The sequence below is a fragment of the Anopheles nili genome, chromosome 2 (genome assembly GCF_943737925.1).
Source record: "Anopheles nili chromosome 2, idAnoNiliSN_F5_01, whole genome shotgun sequence".
Taxonomy (NCBI): domain Eukaryota; kingdom Metazoa; phylum Arthropoda; class Insecta; order Diptera; family Culicidae; genus Anopheles; species Anopheles nili.
Genome location: NC_071291.1, coordinates 56,282,449 through 56,297,516, shown reverse-complemented (window position 1 = coordinate 56,297,516; position 15,068 = coordinate 56,282,449). Strand labels below are relative to the sequence as shown.

The 15,068-nt window shown below is 44.1% G+C and overlaps 3 protein-coding genes across 3 annotated transcripts; 1 reads left to right on the top strand and 2 right to left on the bottom strand.

Moving 5' to 3' along the window:
- Positions 1 to 755: 755 nt before the first annotated feature.
- On the bottom strand, positions 756 to 2,610 carry LOC128726578 (proton-associated sugar transporter A-like). The gene is made up of 5 exons (XM_053820396.1): positions 2,501 to 2,610; positions 1,512 to 2,421; positions 1,128 to 1,433; positions 957 to 1,052; positions 756 to 887 (listed from the first exon to the last, which is right to left on the bottom strand). Exons 1-5 carry the CDS (start codon positions 2,608 to 2,610, stop codon positions 756 to 758), a joined length of 1,554 nt encoding a protein of 517 aa, XP_053676371.1.
- A 2,613-nt stretch (positions 2,611 to 5,223) lies between these two features.
- Positions 5,224 to 8,090, top strand: LOC128730833 (substance-K receptor-like). The gene is made up of 7 exons (XM_053823914.1): positions 5,224 to 5,308; positions 5,389 to 5,740; positions 5,812 to 5,933; positions 6,004 to 6,236; positions 6,418 to 6,518; positions 6,898 to 6,988; positions 7,155 to 8,090. The coding sequence occupies exons 1-7, from the start codon at positions 5,224 to 5,226 to the stop codon at positions 7,926 to 7,928; spliced, it is 1,758 nt and encodes a 585-aa protein (XP_053679889.1). The 3' UTR covers positions 7,929 to 8,090.
- A 1,295-nt stretch (positions 8,091 to 9,385) lies between these two features.
- LOC128726567 (fatty acyl-CoA reductase wat-like) lies at positions 9,386 to 13,142 on the bottom strand. Its single transcript, XM_053820385.1, has 7 exons — positions 12,918 to 13,142; positions 12,447 to 12,809; positions 12,228 to 12,384; positions 11,792 to 12,152; positions 9,954 to 10,073; positions 9,587 to 9,856; positions 9,386 to 9,497 (listed from the first exon to the last, which is right to left on the bottom strand). The coding sequence occupies exons 1-7, from the start codon at positions 13,140 to 13,142 to the stop codon at positions 9,386 to 9,388; spliced, it is 1,608 nt and encodes a 535-aa protein (XP_053676360.1).
- Between the last annotated feature and the right edge of the window lie 1,926 nt (positions 13,143 to 15,068).

The window sequence follows — 15,068 nt, the reverse complement described above, 5'->3', positions numbered from 1 at the left end:
CATGGAATTCACTCGGAAGCACTTTCCCACCGATTCAAAATGCATCTCTAGCACACCAGAGCTATTAAGGCAATTAATTCACAGCACGATCTTTCGCGCAGTACGCTGCTGTGCGGAAACTTAGCATTCGTTTACGAAGAGATCAGAATAAATTTTCATCCTTTCAACAGCTAAGTTTCGCACGCTATACCGGCACCTCTTCAGTGCCTCTCGCGCGTACCAGCTGCTAGTAAGCTACCGTAAACCGCTTACTCACTTAATCGCTCGGTAAATGGGAATAAATTCTATATCACAAAATGCGGCCCATCCTACCCGTGGACCCGCGCCGGTCACTCACTTTTATCGGGAAAACTGACCGGGGTGCGCGGTGGGGCAGTTTATCATTTAATTACACCGACCCATCAACTATCAATCTTAAACGGGCCAAAAAGCAGAGGGTGGGAGCCACGCGCCTTGGCTTGATCCCCTAATTGATGTCGCATGTTTCGAACAATGGGGAAATGATGCGCTCGTGTCGTCTGGCGTGGCTTCACTGGGCGAGGATTTATTGCTCGACCGTGCCGACGGCACCCGACCCGTTGCCGTCTAATAAAATCGCCTGCGACGTAAATTGGAATATTCATCGACAATGGAGTGAACGTGGCTTCTTTCGCTCGCGGATCGACTCGCGTTCAATTGTCTCAGCGGCTGAAACGGCAGTCTCTGACTCTCGGCATATGATGGTTCACGCTACTTTGTACTACAGCTTATGTGGCTCACAGATCCATGTAGAGGACAGCCAGCGCAGATACGGCTGCTAGGAGCGTACAGGCGCTGGCAGTGAACGTGATTACGGCCGTAGTCCCGGCCGCGTCGATCAGGGCGCCCATCGCAAGCGATACTATTAGCTGCAAATTGTGTTGAAATTCGTAATGAGAAACTGAGGTGCTGCTAGTATCGACGAGGTTGAAGCATACCTGAGCGAGACATAGGACGCTACTCATCATCGATACATCGGCACCGAATCCGCGTGGTTCTTCCGCTTCCACGCATTTGCCAGCTTCCATGTGGAACTGGAAAAGGGTGGAAATTAAGTCGATAAATACACCCTCAACGATGAACGCCTTTAACACCATGTTACTACTTACGGAGTTTTTCGAGTGATAGTGCGAAATTAACAAGAACGGGATGGAGTAGATGGTGCTGTACATGACGCCGGCGAGCGAACAGGACACGAGCACCATGGTACGCGTTCGCAGCATCCCCATCATTAGCATACCAATACAGTGAGCCATCAACCCGAACACGTAAACGGGTCGTGCCCCAAACCGACCGATCATCCTTTCAATTACGAGTGAGTAAAGTGAGGCACAACCGGCAAATAATGCCATCCCCCAGCACGCAAAACGTAGTCCTTGCTCGTACAGCACGAATTCAACCGTATTTTCTGGAGCCTAATGAAGGGAGAGAGAGAGAGAGAAAGAGTAAGACAGCCAATGTTGTGTAGAAGTACTCTACCTATATCCTCGTACCTGAACGTCACCATAGAACACCTCCGAGCCTACAAAGTCCGTGAAATACAGGCAGTATGGGAGGTAGCCCATGTGCGACAGGAACTGTGTGAGACAGAGAATCTTCATCGATCTTGGCATTCGAACGGTGTTGCGGATGAACTGCCGAAAACCGATCGCCTCAGCAAGATCCGTCTGTGCTGGTCCCGCCTGTTCACCATTCTGCTGGCGTTTCACTTCATTCTGCAGCATCCGGTGCGTTACCGGACGAAGCAACTCGTCCTTTTCCTGCACCGGTAGCGGGATCTCCGAGAAGCTCGTAAGAGTGCTGATCAACCCAATGAGCAGAACGATCCAGTTCGCCGCGAAAACCGCTGCCTCGTTGCTTGAGAAGTACTGCCCAATCGGAAGCTCACTCCAGTCGATGGCTCCAAACGTGTACCCAAGCATTCCACCCATTCCACCGATCAGCATCATTGTGCTGAGAACGCGCGCCTGATCCTGGATCGTGCACACCTCCATAGCGTACGTCCGGCAGAGTCCGTTCGAGGCTTCCGCCGAAAAATCGGTGGTTGTCAACCCGATGGTGGTGATGGTGGCGATCCACGCTACGCTACGCAAACCGATCGCATGTCCAATCTGAGTACCGTGTGGAAGCAACAGCATCCCGAGTAACATTCCGATGCCAAGCGTAAGCAACACCGGTCTGCGACGACCCCAACTGGAACGGAGTCTATCACTCACCGAGGCCACCACTGGAACGAACAGGACACCGACGATCGGTGGCATCGCCCACATCATCGTCATGATCGTGTGAGGAAGTCCGATGGCCAGCAGGATGGGTGCAACAAACGCCGTCTCCGTCGCGTACGTACACTCGATGCCAACGATCAGCAACGACAGTCGCATCAGCTCCCACCGGCTTTTTGTTCTAAAATTACACCAACACGCACGCACGCGGCACGTGGACGTTAGACTCCCGCACGCATCTCACTATTCGCGAGGCCTACCTGAACGTGTGACGATAGGTGCTGTCACGCTGCACCCGGGCGTAGTGAAATCGCCGACTCAGCATGCCCTGCAACACTTCGTCGTTAGTTGGTTCCTTTTCAGTTGCCATGACGCGGCGCGTGGTTTTTGTTTGGAATGCGTTTAGGAAGTCACTGCTATCGGCTAACCGGAGCACCCGGTAATCGGTGCGTTCGATACCGGACGTTTGCGGTCTTATCTAACCTGTGCGACACTTGACTGTGTACTGCTGCTACCGCTTGGTCGCGATGTACGATTGTGTCTGATCGCGCAGTCGCACTCCGCACGAAGCAAACGCAACCCAACTTGAGCCGGCGAGACATGCGCAATGAAGCCTGGAACCGAGCACGCCGCGGTTCGGTATCGTGTTTGAGATGATGACATGACGCCAGCAACGATGAGTGCGAGCGAGAAACGACACCACAGCATAACCCGCGTCCGTGTACGTCAATGATAAAACCATAATCGAGTGTGGCTGGCTGAAAGGGATGGGAAAATGGGTTTGAACAAAAAGCCCCCCAACTGGCACTGAAATGCCACCACCAAATGGATGGATATCAACTGTCGTGAGTGCGAAAAGGGGCCTGAGAGTGACCGAGGGACTTCCGACCGTATTTACAAGTGGATGTTTTTTTGCAATGGACGCCATTGTCAACCGTTTTCCCGCGCGGTTCTAGCTGACGCGCCGTGTCCATGGCTACGGAAGCGCTTCCTTCGATTAGATTTGCAAAGTGCCTCAGGCGTAATCTTGGGTAGAACAAAATCGATGAGCTGCCAAATTACTGTGGCTCGATTATTTCTATTCAATAGACGCACTAGTCATGCGCTTTAGCCACGACCAACTCAGTATGTCCTTGAAATTATCAGATAGCATGATAGCAGGCATTTCACGGTTTCCGTTACATGCAATTTGGTGGGTTTTTTTCATAGGCTCGTCGCATTGTCCTAAACGTTGCTTGTTTTTCCTTTGTGATAAATAAAAAGTCTAAATTTTACGTATTTAAACGAAACATACATTAAAAAATGGAGTTAAAAACAACATATGAATTATAGCTTATTTTCTTGCTGATTGAAGCATTGAATAATTTAACTAAATTTTGTTTATATTTCTTGAGGGACAATTTCTTTTCTTACTATTGTTTGGAGCCGTGTCACGGCATAAAACACAAATAAAAACCGTCGTTGTTAAATAGATCAATTTGCACTCGAAAGCAAACAAGCGCTAGTAGAATTGAGAGAATGGGGTGTTTGATGACAAACTTCCATATTGTTTACCATTCATAGATAGTCACACGTTTTGCGCAGAAACATCCATAAAATATTTGTTGTAAAGATCGGAATTTAACAAACCAAGTTTAAACTTTGACCCTGCGTTCGATCTCTTCTGATTCAAACGGTCTTGTGACAAAAGTCCAATCAATTGGAATTGTTTCTAGTAAATCGATCTTAACAAGAAATTAACATACATCAATTTGCGGAATCCTCGTCAGTCGTATTCCCGTCTGCTGCTCTGAAATTAACTCATATGTTTTCAACAAGATTGAGGCTAACTTTCATCGAGAGGTCGAAGAGCATGATGATGTGATGGCTTCCAATTTCCGATACTGCTCTATTGTTGGTGTATTTCTTCTTAAGCAAATTAAGCTATATGTTCAAAATTACATTTGGTTGTACAATTGCATTTATTTCCATTCAGTCGGTGAATTTCCATAAAAATTAGTTGAGTTTAATTTTAAATATAATTTGTATCCAAGTATCTAAGATTTCAAACGTGAAATATCTATTTTAGTAACTTTAAGATATGCAAAAATGTTAGAGACTTGTTGTACTCAATAAAGATTTTTTTTTCTTGTCAAAATCTATACCTTCTTCCCATTTCTGATGTTGCTAGAAAACCGGCACGAGTTTTTCCACCCCAAGCCAACTAAATCAATTTAACGGTATAAATTTATCAGATTTTATGAGATCAAAGCCCGAAAATCGATCCATTTCTTGACACGCAAAGCACAAATGTAATCGATTATTGAACGTTGTTAACGTCAAATAACTCAGCTGCGTGTCATAGTACACCTATAACTCGGGGCTAGCTGAGGGTAATTTTCAATTTCACTGCTTCCGAACCGACGCCACGGTAATATATACAGATTCCACATAAATGGTTATGTTCCCCACGGGCATATGCATCTCCGTCCGACCTTGCTCGATAATGGCCATGATTTTGTCACCAGTGTCTACTACGGGCAGTATAAATTGGGTGGGAAATATGGGTCGATTTTCGCATAGCTGTATAATTTTTGCCGAAAAAGACTTTGTTCCCCATGACATTGGCCCCCAAAAAAGTGAAAGGAAGCAGCAGATCATTGGCCATGAGTTGGTACTAATTTAAGCTGGGCCGCTACGTTTGTTTAAAATTCTTTTCCGGCTGTTATCATGTCATGGAAAAAGTTGCAAATTTAATTACCGTTCTATACCTGCAGCTTGTGATAAACCTCTTCGTGAAACCCGATAAGAAATTAATGAACGTCATATTAATTTCTATTAGAACTTTCCCCTCAATATAGTGAGAAAAAATTTTTTCGATCTTAAATACAACTGTAATAGAACCTACAACGATACGTTCAATACAGAAGTACTTCAAAGACTTTTTACGACAATACCTTCGTTATTTAAATTGTTTTGTATTTTTTTCATTACCCCAGCAAACATGCAAGCAACGGACATAGTGGCATATCACAACGCCAACAACTACACACTCAACCAGACAGATGTTAAAATAGTACTGGAAGATGGTAGGCTGCACCCGGGCTGCACTATGCATTTTTCTTTCCCATACTCGTACAGTATTATTCTCGTTTTCCTCTCCAAATAGAAAACCTATACAAGGTCCCGATCGGGTTGCTGGTGTTGCTATCGATTTTCTACGGCACCATCAGTATCTTGGCCGTGATCGGAAACTCTCTCGTAATCTGGATCGTCATCACGACCAAGCAGATGCAGACGATCACGAACATGTTCATCGCGAACCTGGCGCTTGCCGATGTCACGATCGGTGTGTTTGCCATCCCGTTCCAGTTCCAGGCGGCTCTGCTTCAGCGCTGGAACCTGCCAGAATTCATGTGTCCGTTCTGCCCGTTCGTCCAGCTCATCAGTGTCAATGTGTCCGTTTTTACGCTCACCGCCATTGCCGTTGATCGACATCGGGCTATTATCAACCCACTGAGGTTCGTGAGGCGTTTTCAAAATCCTTTACAATGGGCTTGATCCTGAAGGGCTCTTCTTTTCTTGTTTCTAGAGCACGCACGTCCAAAAACATCTCCAAGTTCGTCATCAGCGCCATCTGGATGATGTCGTTCGCGTTAGCAGCCCCGATCCTTTTTGCGCTGCGTGTACAACCCGTGTCGTACTTTACGCTCGGTGAGTAGCTAGAAATCTCTTCGGAGTAGCACTCATCTTGGAAGCTCGACTCAACTGAATCCTTTTACAGGCGGCATGAACGACACGTACACCAACGTCACGGTACCATTCTGCAAAGTTGTCAACTTCGAGCAGGGAGAAATACTGCTGTACCGCTACGTGCTTGTGCTGGTGCAGTATTTTGTGCCGCTGTTCGTAATCAGCTTCGTTTACATACAGATGGCCTTCCGGTTGTGGGGATCGAAGACACCGGGCAATGCACAGGACTCGCGGGACATCACCATGCTAAGGAACAAGAAGAAGGTAGGTCGTTGGACGCATAAGTACTTTTCATCCGCCTGCACTGCTCATTAATAATGCAACAGTAGCAATAAATATATACGCAAAGTGCTTGTCAACCAACGACACTTTTACACAGAGTGTTTTAAAGTAAATAACGAAGCATTTAACGCCTAATGCTCGTTTTTGCCTCTCGTTGACACAGGTTATTAAAATGCTGATCATTGTCGTAGCGTTGTTCGCCGTTTGTTGGTTTCCTTTGCAGCTATACAATATCCTGCACGTGACGTGGCCAGAAATCAATGAGTAAGTAATGGGTATACTTACTATTACCTTTATACGAAGTTATTTACGGTTTTATACAATTTTCTCAATGTTCAATTTTCCATGCCGTTACAATTGCATACTTTTGGGCGTTTATGGCCTAGCACACGGATAATCGAGAAAAAATTCTGTGCTGAATTTCTGATCACTACTTTTCTATTTGGCATGATTTGATTTGATTAAAATGGTCATCAAAAAATCTTCATTGAATTAATACCAATATTCAAGTATCAGCGAGAGCTCGGCTTTCCGCTGGGAGCAATAACGTATCATCAACATGCATTTCGTAGATAGGTCAACTCGATGTATGAAAAACCCCCGTCTCGGTCATGTCTCTGTATGTTCCGATTATCTTTCACAGATATCGCTTTATCAACATCATTTGGTTCGTGTGCGATTGGCTGGCAATGAGCAACAGCTGTTACAATCCGTTTATCTATGGCATTTATAACGTAAGCAAACCCTATCCATATGAAATCACAGAAGAGAGAGAAAGAGTGGTTGCATCGTTTGATGTTCCGACTGGCTAATTAAATATTCCACTTCCTTTACTTTCCCTCATCGATCTCTTTTTGTTTTACGACGCATAAACACTGTCACCCCACAACCCATATGCAGGAGAAGTTCAAGCGCGAGTTTCGCAAGCGTTATCCGTTTAAGCGCGACCAAACGTACCATCACCACCACGAGTCGGACAAAACGTCATCCATTTTCACACGTGTCAGCTCAATCCGGTCCACCTACGCCACCTCGTCGATCCGGAACAAGCTAAGCACCAACCGTTACTCAACCAACAACAAGCAGCTGCAGCAACAGTTCAAGTTTCCGACGCCTAACCACCATTTTATGCAGCATAACCAGCACCATCAGCTGCATCATCAACCCGGCCATTTGCAAGAGCTAGCGATTGGAACACGAAAGGGTGCTGCTCCTTCGAACGTACCTGGAACCGCTACAACTACCTTTGGGCAGCAACAGGTGCTTGGCTGGGAACAGAAGCTCGAGCCCCGATTTGAGGATCACGATACGCTAAGGTTGTCTTCTGTCTGCTCGAATCATCGCCAGCAGGAGCTCGCCAGTTCCACCACTGAGGACGACGAGGACCAACAACTGCGTGGAAGCGAGCAAGTTCCTTTGCGTTCAGATCTGCCGGAACGGGACACTGACACCGTCATCAATCGTGTTGCAAACCAACGGATCAATTCGGGATGCGAATTGCTCACGACTACCGAACAAATTGAGCGTATGGCCCTGAAACATCCACATCCGGATAGTGGTGGTGAAAGTGGTGACGGTGACGCCAAACCGAGTGACCAATCTTCAGAAGATGGACACGCCGGACGACATTTATATTGCAACAGTTTAGACGATCTCGGACCGTACTTCAACTAAACTCGCTTTGAATCCTGAAAGGAATTTGGTAAACGTTTAAATAGGAGGTGCACATCTAAGCAGGCGCTGGAATGTAACGTCAGCTTTTTTTTATTTTATCGAGTACAAAATGAGCAATGTGTATTTACTGTGGCTCTTTGCATTTATCGTGTTTGAAATAAAGCTTTGCTCTTTAATATGGTTAACAAAACAGTTTTATTTCTTTCTTTCCGGGAATAAAATTAAATATGATCATAAAACTACGTCGTGATATCACAGTTGATATTTTGAAATAGGACGTTCGTATCATGAGCTTTTACAGGATTCATTTATTTTTTTACAATTAATCATGGTATCAGCTTTAGATTTGAAAACTCAAACCACATTAACTAGAAATATAGCATTACTACAAATAGTATAGTTACTAGAAATATAGTATTTAGAAAAAATCATTACTGTCTAGTGAAAGTTCGATCTTTGATATTAAATATTTTATATTATTATTATTTCATAAAGAGTTCAAAACAGTTTAAATAACGTTTCTTTTTTAGATCATTTGTTACTCGATTATCCACATTAAATTCATCAACATAAAAAACCATTATAAGCTTAAACCAGAACATTCAGTTCTAAAATATATTGCCTATTATATCAGGTACCTTTTCAGTGTAATGCAGACTCAACAAGGACTATATAACAGTGGCGAAAAGTTGACTTCAGCCTTTTGCACTGTATTGAATGAATGTCGAAATTCATAAATTAGAAATGAAACATTTTCTATCTCATTTCAACCATGAATTGAAATAAATTTATTCATTCTTGTCGTGCCAAATTTATCACACTATGTCAATTCTCCACAGAACAGCAACATTACGAGAGTAGAGAAAAACAGATCATATTTGAAATTCATGACCACGCTGATTTATGGCAGAACATCATCCAAGTTGTCTTGAGTTCATTTTTTAAAAATTGGGGTCAATCTAACGTTGGCCACCCCAAACCAACCTTTTTTTTATCGATAAGCTCTATCATTAGCTTCGATGTTCTGGCATCGATATTCGGTCACGGTACATGAACTAAATCACATTTTCAACCAATCAATCGCAAGCAGAAATCATCGGTCATTTTGATTACACTTCTCGTGGTGCAGCTTGATAGAATTGTATTAAATTTTAGTTCAATATCACTCAAACCGTTCACGTTTAGTATATTCTTAAATATACTAAAAAAAGAACATCTTTATTTATTTGTGCAGGTACATACGTTTTGTTTAATTTGGTACGAAATAAATATAAAAATCATTACAATGGCAATGGTAAAAATGACAAACTTTATACAACATTCTTTCTATTGCATGACTTTTTGTGATATTTCTGATTACGATATATCTGAGACGTTGTTACGATGGTCCTTTGCATGGTGTATCAATATCACTGGCTCTTTTTCATCCCTGGCTTCTCCGAATTTGTCCGGTATCTTCACGAAATTAGGATTCGAAACAAGTTCCGTGCCACGTACAACCGGTGACCGAGCTTCAGACAGATAAACACCCACATAAACTTGTGAAGCAGTTGGCACATGAAAAGTAACCTATCCAAAAAACCCGTAAACATGTGTCATTATATTATGTGAAAGACCAATGATAGCGAACCCGTGAAGGTCCATTTCTTGCGTTTCACCTTCGATGCCACGCCGCACATTTCGGTCGTGCAGACCGAGAACGAGTGTGCGTTTCGGTGAGGAAATAGCGCTTGATTCCCGGGATGTATTCCTCAAAATACTCGTCCCAATCGACGGTGGACAAATCGAACTCTAGCATCGTTGCTTCGGCGGCAGTCAGCAGCGTCCGCAGACGGACCACGTTTCGATTGGCAATATGCCACTCGCGCAGTCCAAAGAAGGACATAGTTTCCAGGAAACGGTTCGTCTTCGCTGCCATCCGCCTATACCTAAAGAAATGTGAATTGGAAAATATGGTCAGAATCAAAAAGCTCTGAACCGACTACTTTTTTATGGGAAATAAAGAGCTCGTTAAGACTTACTTACAGTGGGGGTTTTCCACGAATTCGGCGGACGACGTCCAACAGGCAGGCAGGAAACGTGTGGCAAATCAGGGATAGAGCTCGAAAAAGTGCTCTGTTTGATACAATTGTGTATGAATTATACCTGTACAGAAAACCAGAATGTACACGAAAAATAGAGAAACATCGTGAATGTACGGGAACAGAGAACGATTGGAAAAGTTCGACAACAAATGGCTCGAAGCAATACGAAAACTAATATTATTTGATTTTCCTATTTCCAAAAACGGCCTATCAACGGTAAGAAAATTAAATTACGCACTGCGTCTTTAGTTATTGTACGTACGCATTAAATTTTATACGTATTCTATGTTTCAAGTCCATCATGAAATTGATATCATTATTTTAATACAAAACGAAACGCGTTCAAGTTATTGAAAAGAATTCAAAACTCTACATTTTACAAAACTCCATAAAAGACAATGAAGCATCACAATTACACTGTGATTGTGATGCTTTAAATACTTCTCAAGAAAACATCTGTATCTAAACAAAATGTATTTGAAAAAAAAATGGAAAAAAAGCGTGAAAAAATTTGCGAATAAACAAAAGTTTGAAGAACGGTTCACAAGAATTATTGGAATATTCCACTCTTTCTAAAGCTTTAACACTTTGAATATAATCCGCTTTTTAAACAACAGAAATTCTATACTAGAAAATATTTCGATCGGTATAACACGGTAACAGGTAAATAGTGTAATGGATGCTTGCTCAAAACAAACTAAATCCATCATAAAATTGTTATTATTATTTTAAATTAAACCAAACGCATCCTAGCCATTGAAAAAAATTGAAAACATCAAAATTTTAAACTTCAAAAGGTTGAAAGTGTCGCAGAAATCTAAAAAAGGCAATATTCATACTGTATTTGCTATATTTCAAAGCTTTATCGAGGTAGCATTTGTATGCAGAAAAATCTCTTTGAATGAAGAAGTCACTTGAAAAAGTGTCTAATAAATAAAAGCGTGAGCAACGGTTAACAAGAGTTAATGGAATGTTTCCACTCATCCCGAAGCTTTAACACTTCGGATATAATCCACTTATCAAATAGCTGGAATTATTGACAGGTAATAATTGCGATTGTTATTACCCGCTACCAGCTAAAGAGTGTAATGGACGTTTGCTTTCAACATAGCTAATTGCATGGGTGTATGTTTTTTTTTTAAATAGGTATATTCATGGGTGCTTTTAATTTTTGAATGAAAACCGTACTTATAATCACACATTTTTGAACGTAACAGTACATCATAAAATCACACAATCCGTCACTCATTCTCATAAAAATAAGTACTTGAAATATTATAAGATAGGTAGATTGTCGAGCCGTATTTGAGCTTATTACCAAAATAAATTAAAAGCTTGAAAAAAGTATAATTTAAATAAGTACTCTGAATGTACTTAATACATTCACGTTGTACTTAATATCATACACTGAATGTTACTCGTCAAAATAAATATACGTTTAATTAGCGTACTGTAAAACGAAATTGGTTTTTGAAAAGTATGCTGTTTGTAGTAAAAAATACACTCCACATTTATGGTATCAAGCCATGGGCAAGTTCATCACATGCATTATTATGTCATGGTTTTTTTTTCACCCGCATGAGTTTAAAACAAATATAATTTTGACAAAACCAATATAACATAACCCCATATTATCCTCAACACCAAGCCGAAATTGACCCCGAGGCCAATCATCCACTTTGGATGGGAGTATACGCCTTTCCCTCCCGGGTTTCGTACAGCAACCCGATGCGTGTGGTGTATCGATTCCTTTGCACCATTCAGCCTTCGTTAACTCACCAGCAAAATCGTCGCCACCAACCATCGAGCCCCAACGCCACCGAGCTCATATAACGACCCCAGGTAAGGCTCGGTTGGGCAGATGTATAGTTGTACACCGGCACCGATTGCCCCAGTTCCCAGGCGTCAGCCATGCCACATCCCACGTGTGTCTGCCGGTGATGAATCGATCGCTCAGCCACGTCGAATCCCGCCACAAGCAGCGCGTTCACGCAGTAATCCACCGGCACCAGGTTAGCCCTCTTACGTCCGTCGCCGAATATCACGCGTACGTATCCTTTCACCGTCCACAAGCACAACCCAGACGGACCGTTAAGATTGTCCGTCCAGCCCGCGCACGGTTCCCGGTACGTCGAAAGCACTGCAAAATCGAACCTCGTATGAAACAAAAACCGCCCGCAGTCACCAGTCATTCGCATTCGAGCGGAAAACTCACCTATCGGTGGGCGGAAAATTCCAACCGGGAGGTCAGCGAAGTCCTGCTGGATGAGCGACTCGGCGCACTTCTTGCTGAACGTGTACGTGTTGGGTAGCGCCCCGAGCAGACACGCCTGGAAGCCACCCATTTGTTCCGTTGAAAGCAACTTTGAAAGCTAATCACATGAAAGAATTCCTTGTAGTGCTGGGTTCCCGACGACCAGGCGTCAAACCGTACCTGTAGCACCGTGTTGGGGTTGACCGGCAGGTCCTGATAGATGCGTTCTTCAATGTCCGTTCGGTCGCAGTTCGAGTACAACGTGGACACGTGCACGACGGCCCGGAGTCGAGGCATACGGCGAGCTAGCAGAAGCACTCGACGCGTTCCACCCACGTTGGTGGCCGTGGCATTCTTGACGCTTTCGTTGAACTTTACCGACGCGAGCACGTTGAACACGAGCTCGGTATCCTGCAGCAGTCGAGCCTCGGTGGTGTCGTCCACAACCAATCCAACCCCGTCGGCTTCGAGGGAAATCTCCACCGGTTCGATCCGCTCGAGCAGCTGCTCGATCGAGCACTTCTCGCGCACTTTCTCGAACAGCTTGTCAAACGGAAGGGATTTTTGTTTTCCGCAAATTAGCTGCACCGTACCACATCAAAGCGGAGATGCTTCAAATGATTGTTCCCCGAATCCACATCCCGTACGTACCGCGTCCTGCAGCAACAGGCGTAGGCGTTCCTCAGGTTTGTGGCCATCCTTTGTGCGCACGGCAAGATACACCTTTCGAACGGCGAGACAGCGAAGAATCTTCTCCAGCAGCACCTTACCGAGAAAGCCAGTCCCTCCCGTTAGCAGAATGGTGGCGTTGCGGTAAAATCCCAACACTCGATCTGGCGGTTTTGATGAATCACCGTCCGTTCCTTTGGCGGCCATTTTCACGGTTTCACACTCACGGAACCACCGTCCACTAGGAGCTTCCGTTCGTTACTGACGCCGCGGGAACGTAATTTACTCACCGGATTATTAAGACACGCCGCACGGCGATGTGCGTAAAATACACATTGTGGCTGAGGACGGCGAGGAACATCGAAAGGAACTCATGCAATATTGATAATGACGGATGGGAACGTACAACAGCTGTTCGCGCCGTCCCAGGATCCACTTGGAATGAGCAGGACTCGTGGGGTCAAAGGACCGAAATGGGCCAACCGACGATGCTGTACACGTGTAGCGAAAAGGCCGCCCTCATTTTCACGCGGAAAATCGGTAAATCGTTCAATGGAAATTTTGCGCTCTCCTGTTGAATCGGCACCACAAAGCGCGTGTTGGAAACGCCATCATCCCGTTGCGGTGAACGGAAAATTGTGCGTGAAGGCAGTGGAAAAAGCGTGCATCAATACGCGTCCGACTGATTGCGGTCATTACCAGTGCCCGCACGATAATCGAATGATAATAATGTGCAAATAATGTACTGTCGCAAGGTTGCACTATTAAAAACTGCAAACACTTTACCGAGCAGCGCATGGAAAATGCGTTATTTGAAGAAAATTTAAATGGCCTGATGAGGGCAGCTGATTGTCATGTAATGATAGCATGCCATTCCGTTCGTTTGTTTCTGTGGCGAATAAACTCGGGAACGGAACAAAAGGGCGTAGTAAATGATGGTTGTTGAATTCAGTTCGTGATAACGACAGTAATGAGTCAGTTTTCTGAATCCAGAGTGATGTATGCGGATGGCGAATCCTTTGATTACAATTAGCAAAATTATGTTTAAGCCCCGCTGTTAAATACCAATCCAGGCTATAACTGATGCATTTGTACGCTTGCGTTTCGTTTGTGATTTAAAACCGTTGTAATTAAATTCCCAGAATATTTGTTGTTTAATGCATAATGTTTATTCAGCAAGATCTAACTTGTCGTAACTGTATTAAAAAATAACTTCAGCACAGCACGATGAACAATGAAAACCGGAGATGAATCAAAATGGCCGCCTGTTGGGAAAAAAAACTGCTAGCTATCTATGCTATGTATTTAAAAGACTGGTGCTGCAGTACGAAGAAAAGAGCAATATACCGGGGAAGAAAAGAAAAAAGAACAACGTTAATGTGCATGTAAGAAACTTTTAAATTTTGGCATAAATTCGATGAGCGTAGCGGTAGAACGAACACAATTTTCACGAGCAAACACATTTCCAGCAAACATATGCCATTGCCCTACCACCAATGACGAACCACGACGATGCAGCAGCTATGCAAGACAAAACAGGACAACAAGCCGACGAATTCGTCGTGTGCGAACCGAGCCCACCTAACGATATAATTTGCCATTTAAATTCAGCGATGCAAGTACAATAAAGCAGCAGAAAAAAAAAACTATCATCGCGTCTTCACAAGAACGGAACGAGCGCCGCCAAAGCAACGCAACAATGGCTTTAAAATCGGCTCCACCATGGAAAAAATGCCGTGGAAAAAGACGGAAGTAACGCTTGATGTGTTTTGTCTCGGAGAAGATCGGTTCCAAGCGAAAGCACCCAGATGCAGAAGTGCATTCTGCAGGCGACGGTGCGTCCAGTTAGCGCTTGTCCGCGTGAAGTAAAACGATTACGGCCACCCTGGGCGGTGTTGGGTGCGTCAACAATGGCTGGGAAATTCGCGGCACTAATTGCACGCTCGTGCACGCTTCTGCTAAAGGGCAGCGTAGTTTTCCGAACCATAAACAGCCGGTTCAAACAGCTCCATCCCGTCGGCGGCGCATCTTCGGGCGCGTTCACGAAGGAAAGCACGTCATCCTTTCGTCCACTGGCTTACGTAAGTTGCTGGGCTTATGGACAAAGTTTAGCATCATCGGAGGCGCAAAATG

What these genes read in the sequence shown, in the direction of transcription:
- LOC128726567 (XM_053820385.1), bottom strand. Translation starts at nt 13,142, where the DNA reads ATGGCCGCCAAAGGAACGGACGGTGATTCATCAAAACCGCCAGATCGA. An exon ending in TGGTGGCGACGATTTTGCTG is followed by an intron (nt 10,074 to 11,791) that starts GTGAGTTAACGA and finishes TTTTCTGTACAG; the next exon opens with GTATAATTCATACACAATTG. An exon ending in TGTGCGGCGTGGCATCGAAG is followed by an intron (nt 9,498 to 9,586) that starts GTGAAACGCAAG and finishes TTTTTTGGATAG; the next exon opens with GTTACTTTTCATGTGCCAAC.
- LOC128730833 (XM_053823914.1), top strand. Translation starts at nt 5,224, where the DNA reads ATGCAAGCAACGGACATAGTGGCATATCACAACGCCAACAACTACACA. An exon ending in ACGTGGCCAGAAATCAATGA is followed by an intron (nt 6,519 to 6,897) that starts GTAAGTAATGGG and finishes TATCTTTCACAG; the next exon opens with ATATCGCTTTATCAACATCA. An exon ending in TTATCTATGGCATTTATAAC is followed by an intron (nt 6,989 to 7,154) that starts GTAAGCAAACCC and finishes ACCCATATGCAG; the next exon opens with GAGAAGTTCAAGCGCGAGTT.
- LOC128726578 (XM_053820396.1), bottom strand. Translation starts at nt 2,610, where the DNA reads ATGGCAACTGAAAAGGAACCAACTAACGACGAAGTGTTGCAGGGCATG. An exon ending in ACCTATCGTCACACGTTCAG is followed by an intron (nt 2,422 to 2,500) that starts GTAGGCCTCGCG and finishes GTGTAATTTTAG; the next exon opens with AACAAAAAGCCGGTGGGAGC. An exon ending in TGTTCTATGGTGACGTTCAG is followed by an intron (nt 1,434 to 1,511) that starts GTACGAGGATAT and finishes TCCCTTCATTAG; the next exon opens with GCTCCAGAAAATACGGTTGA.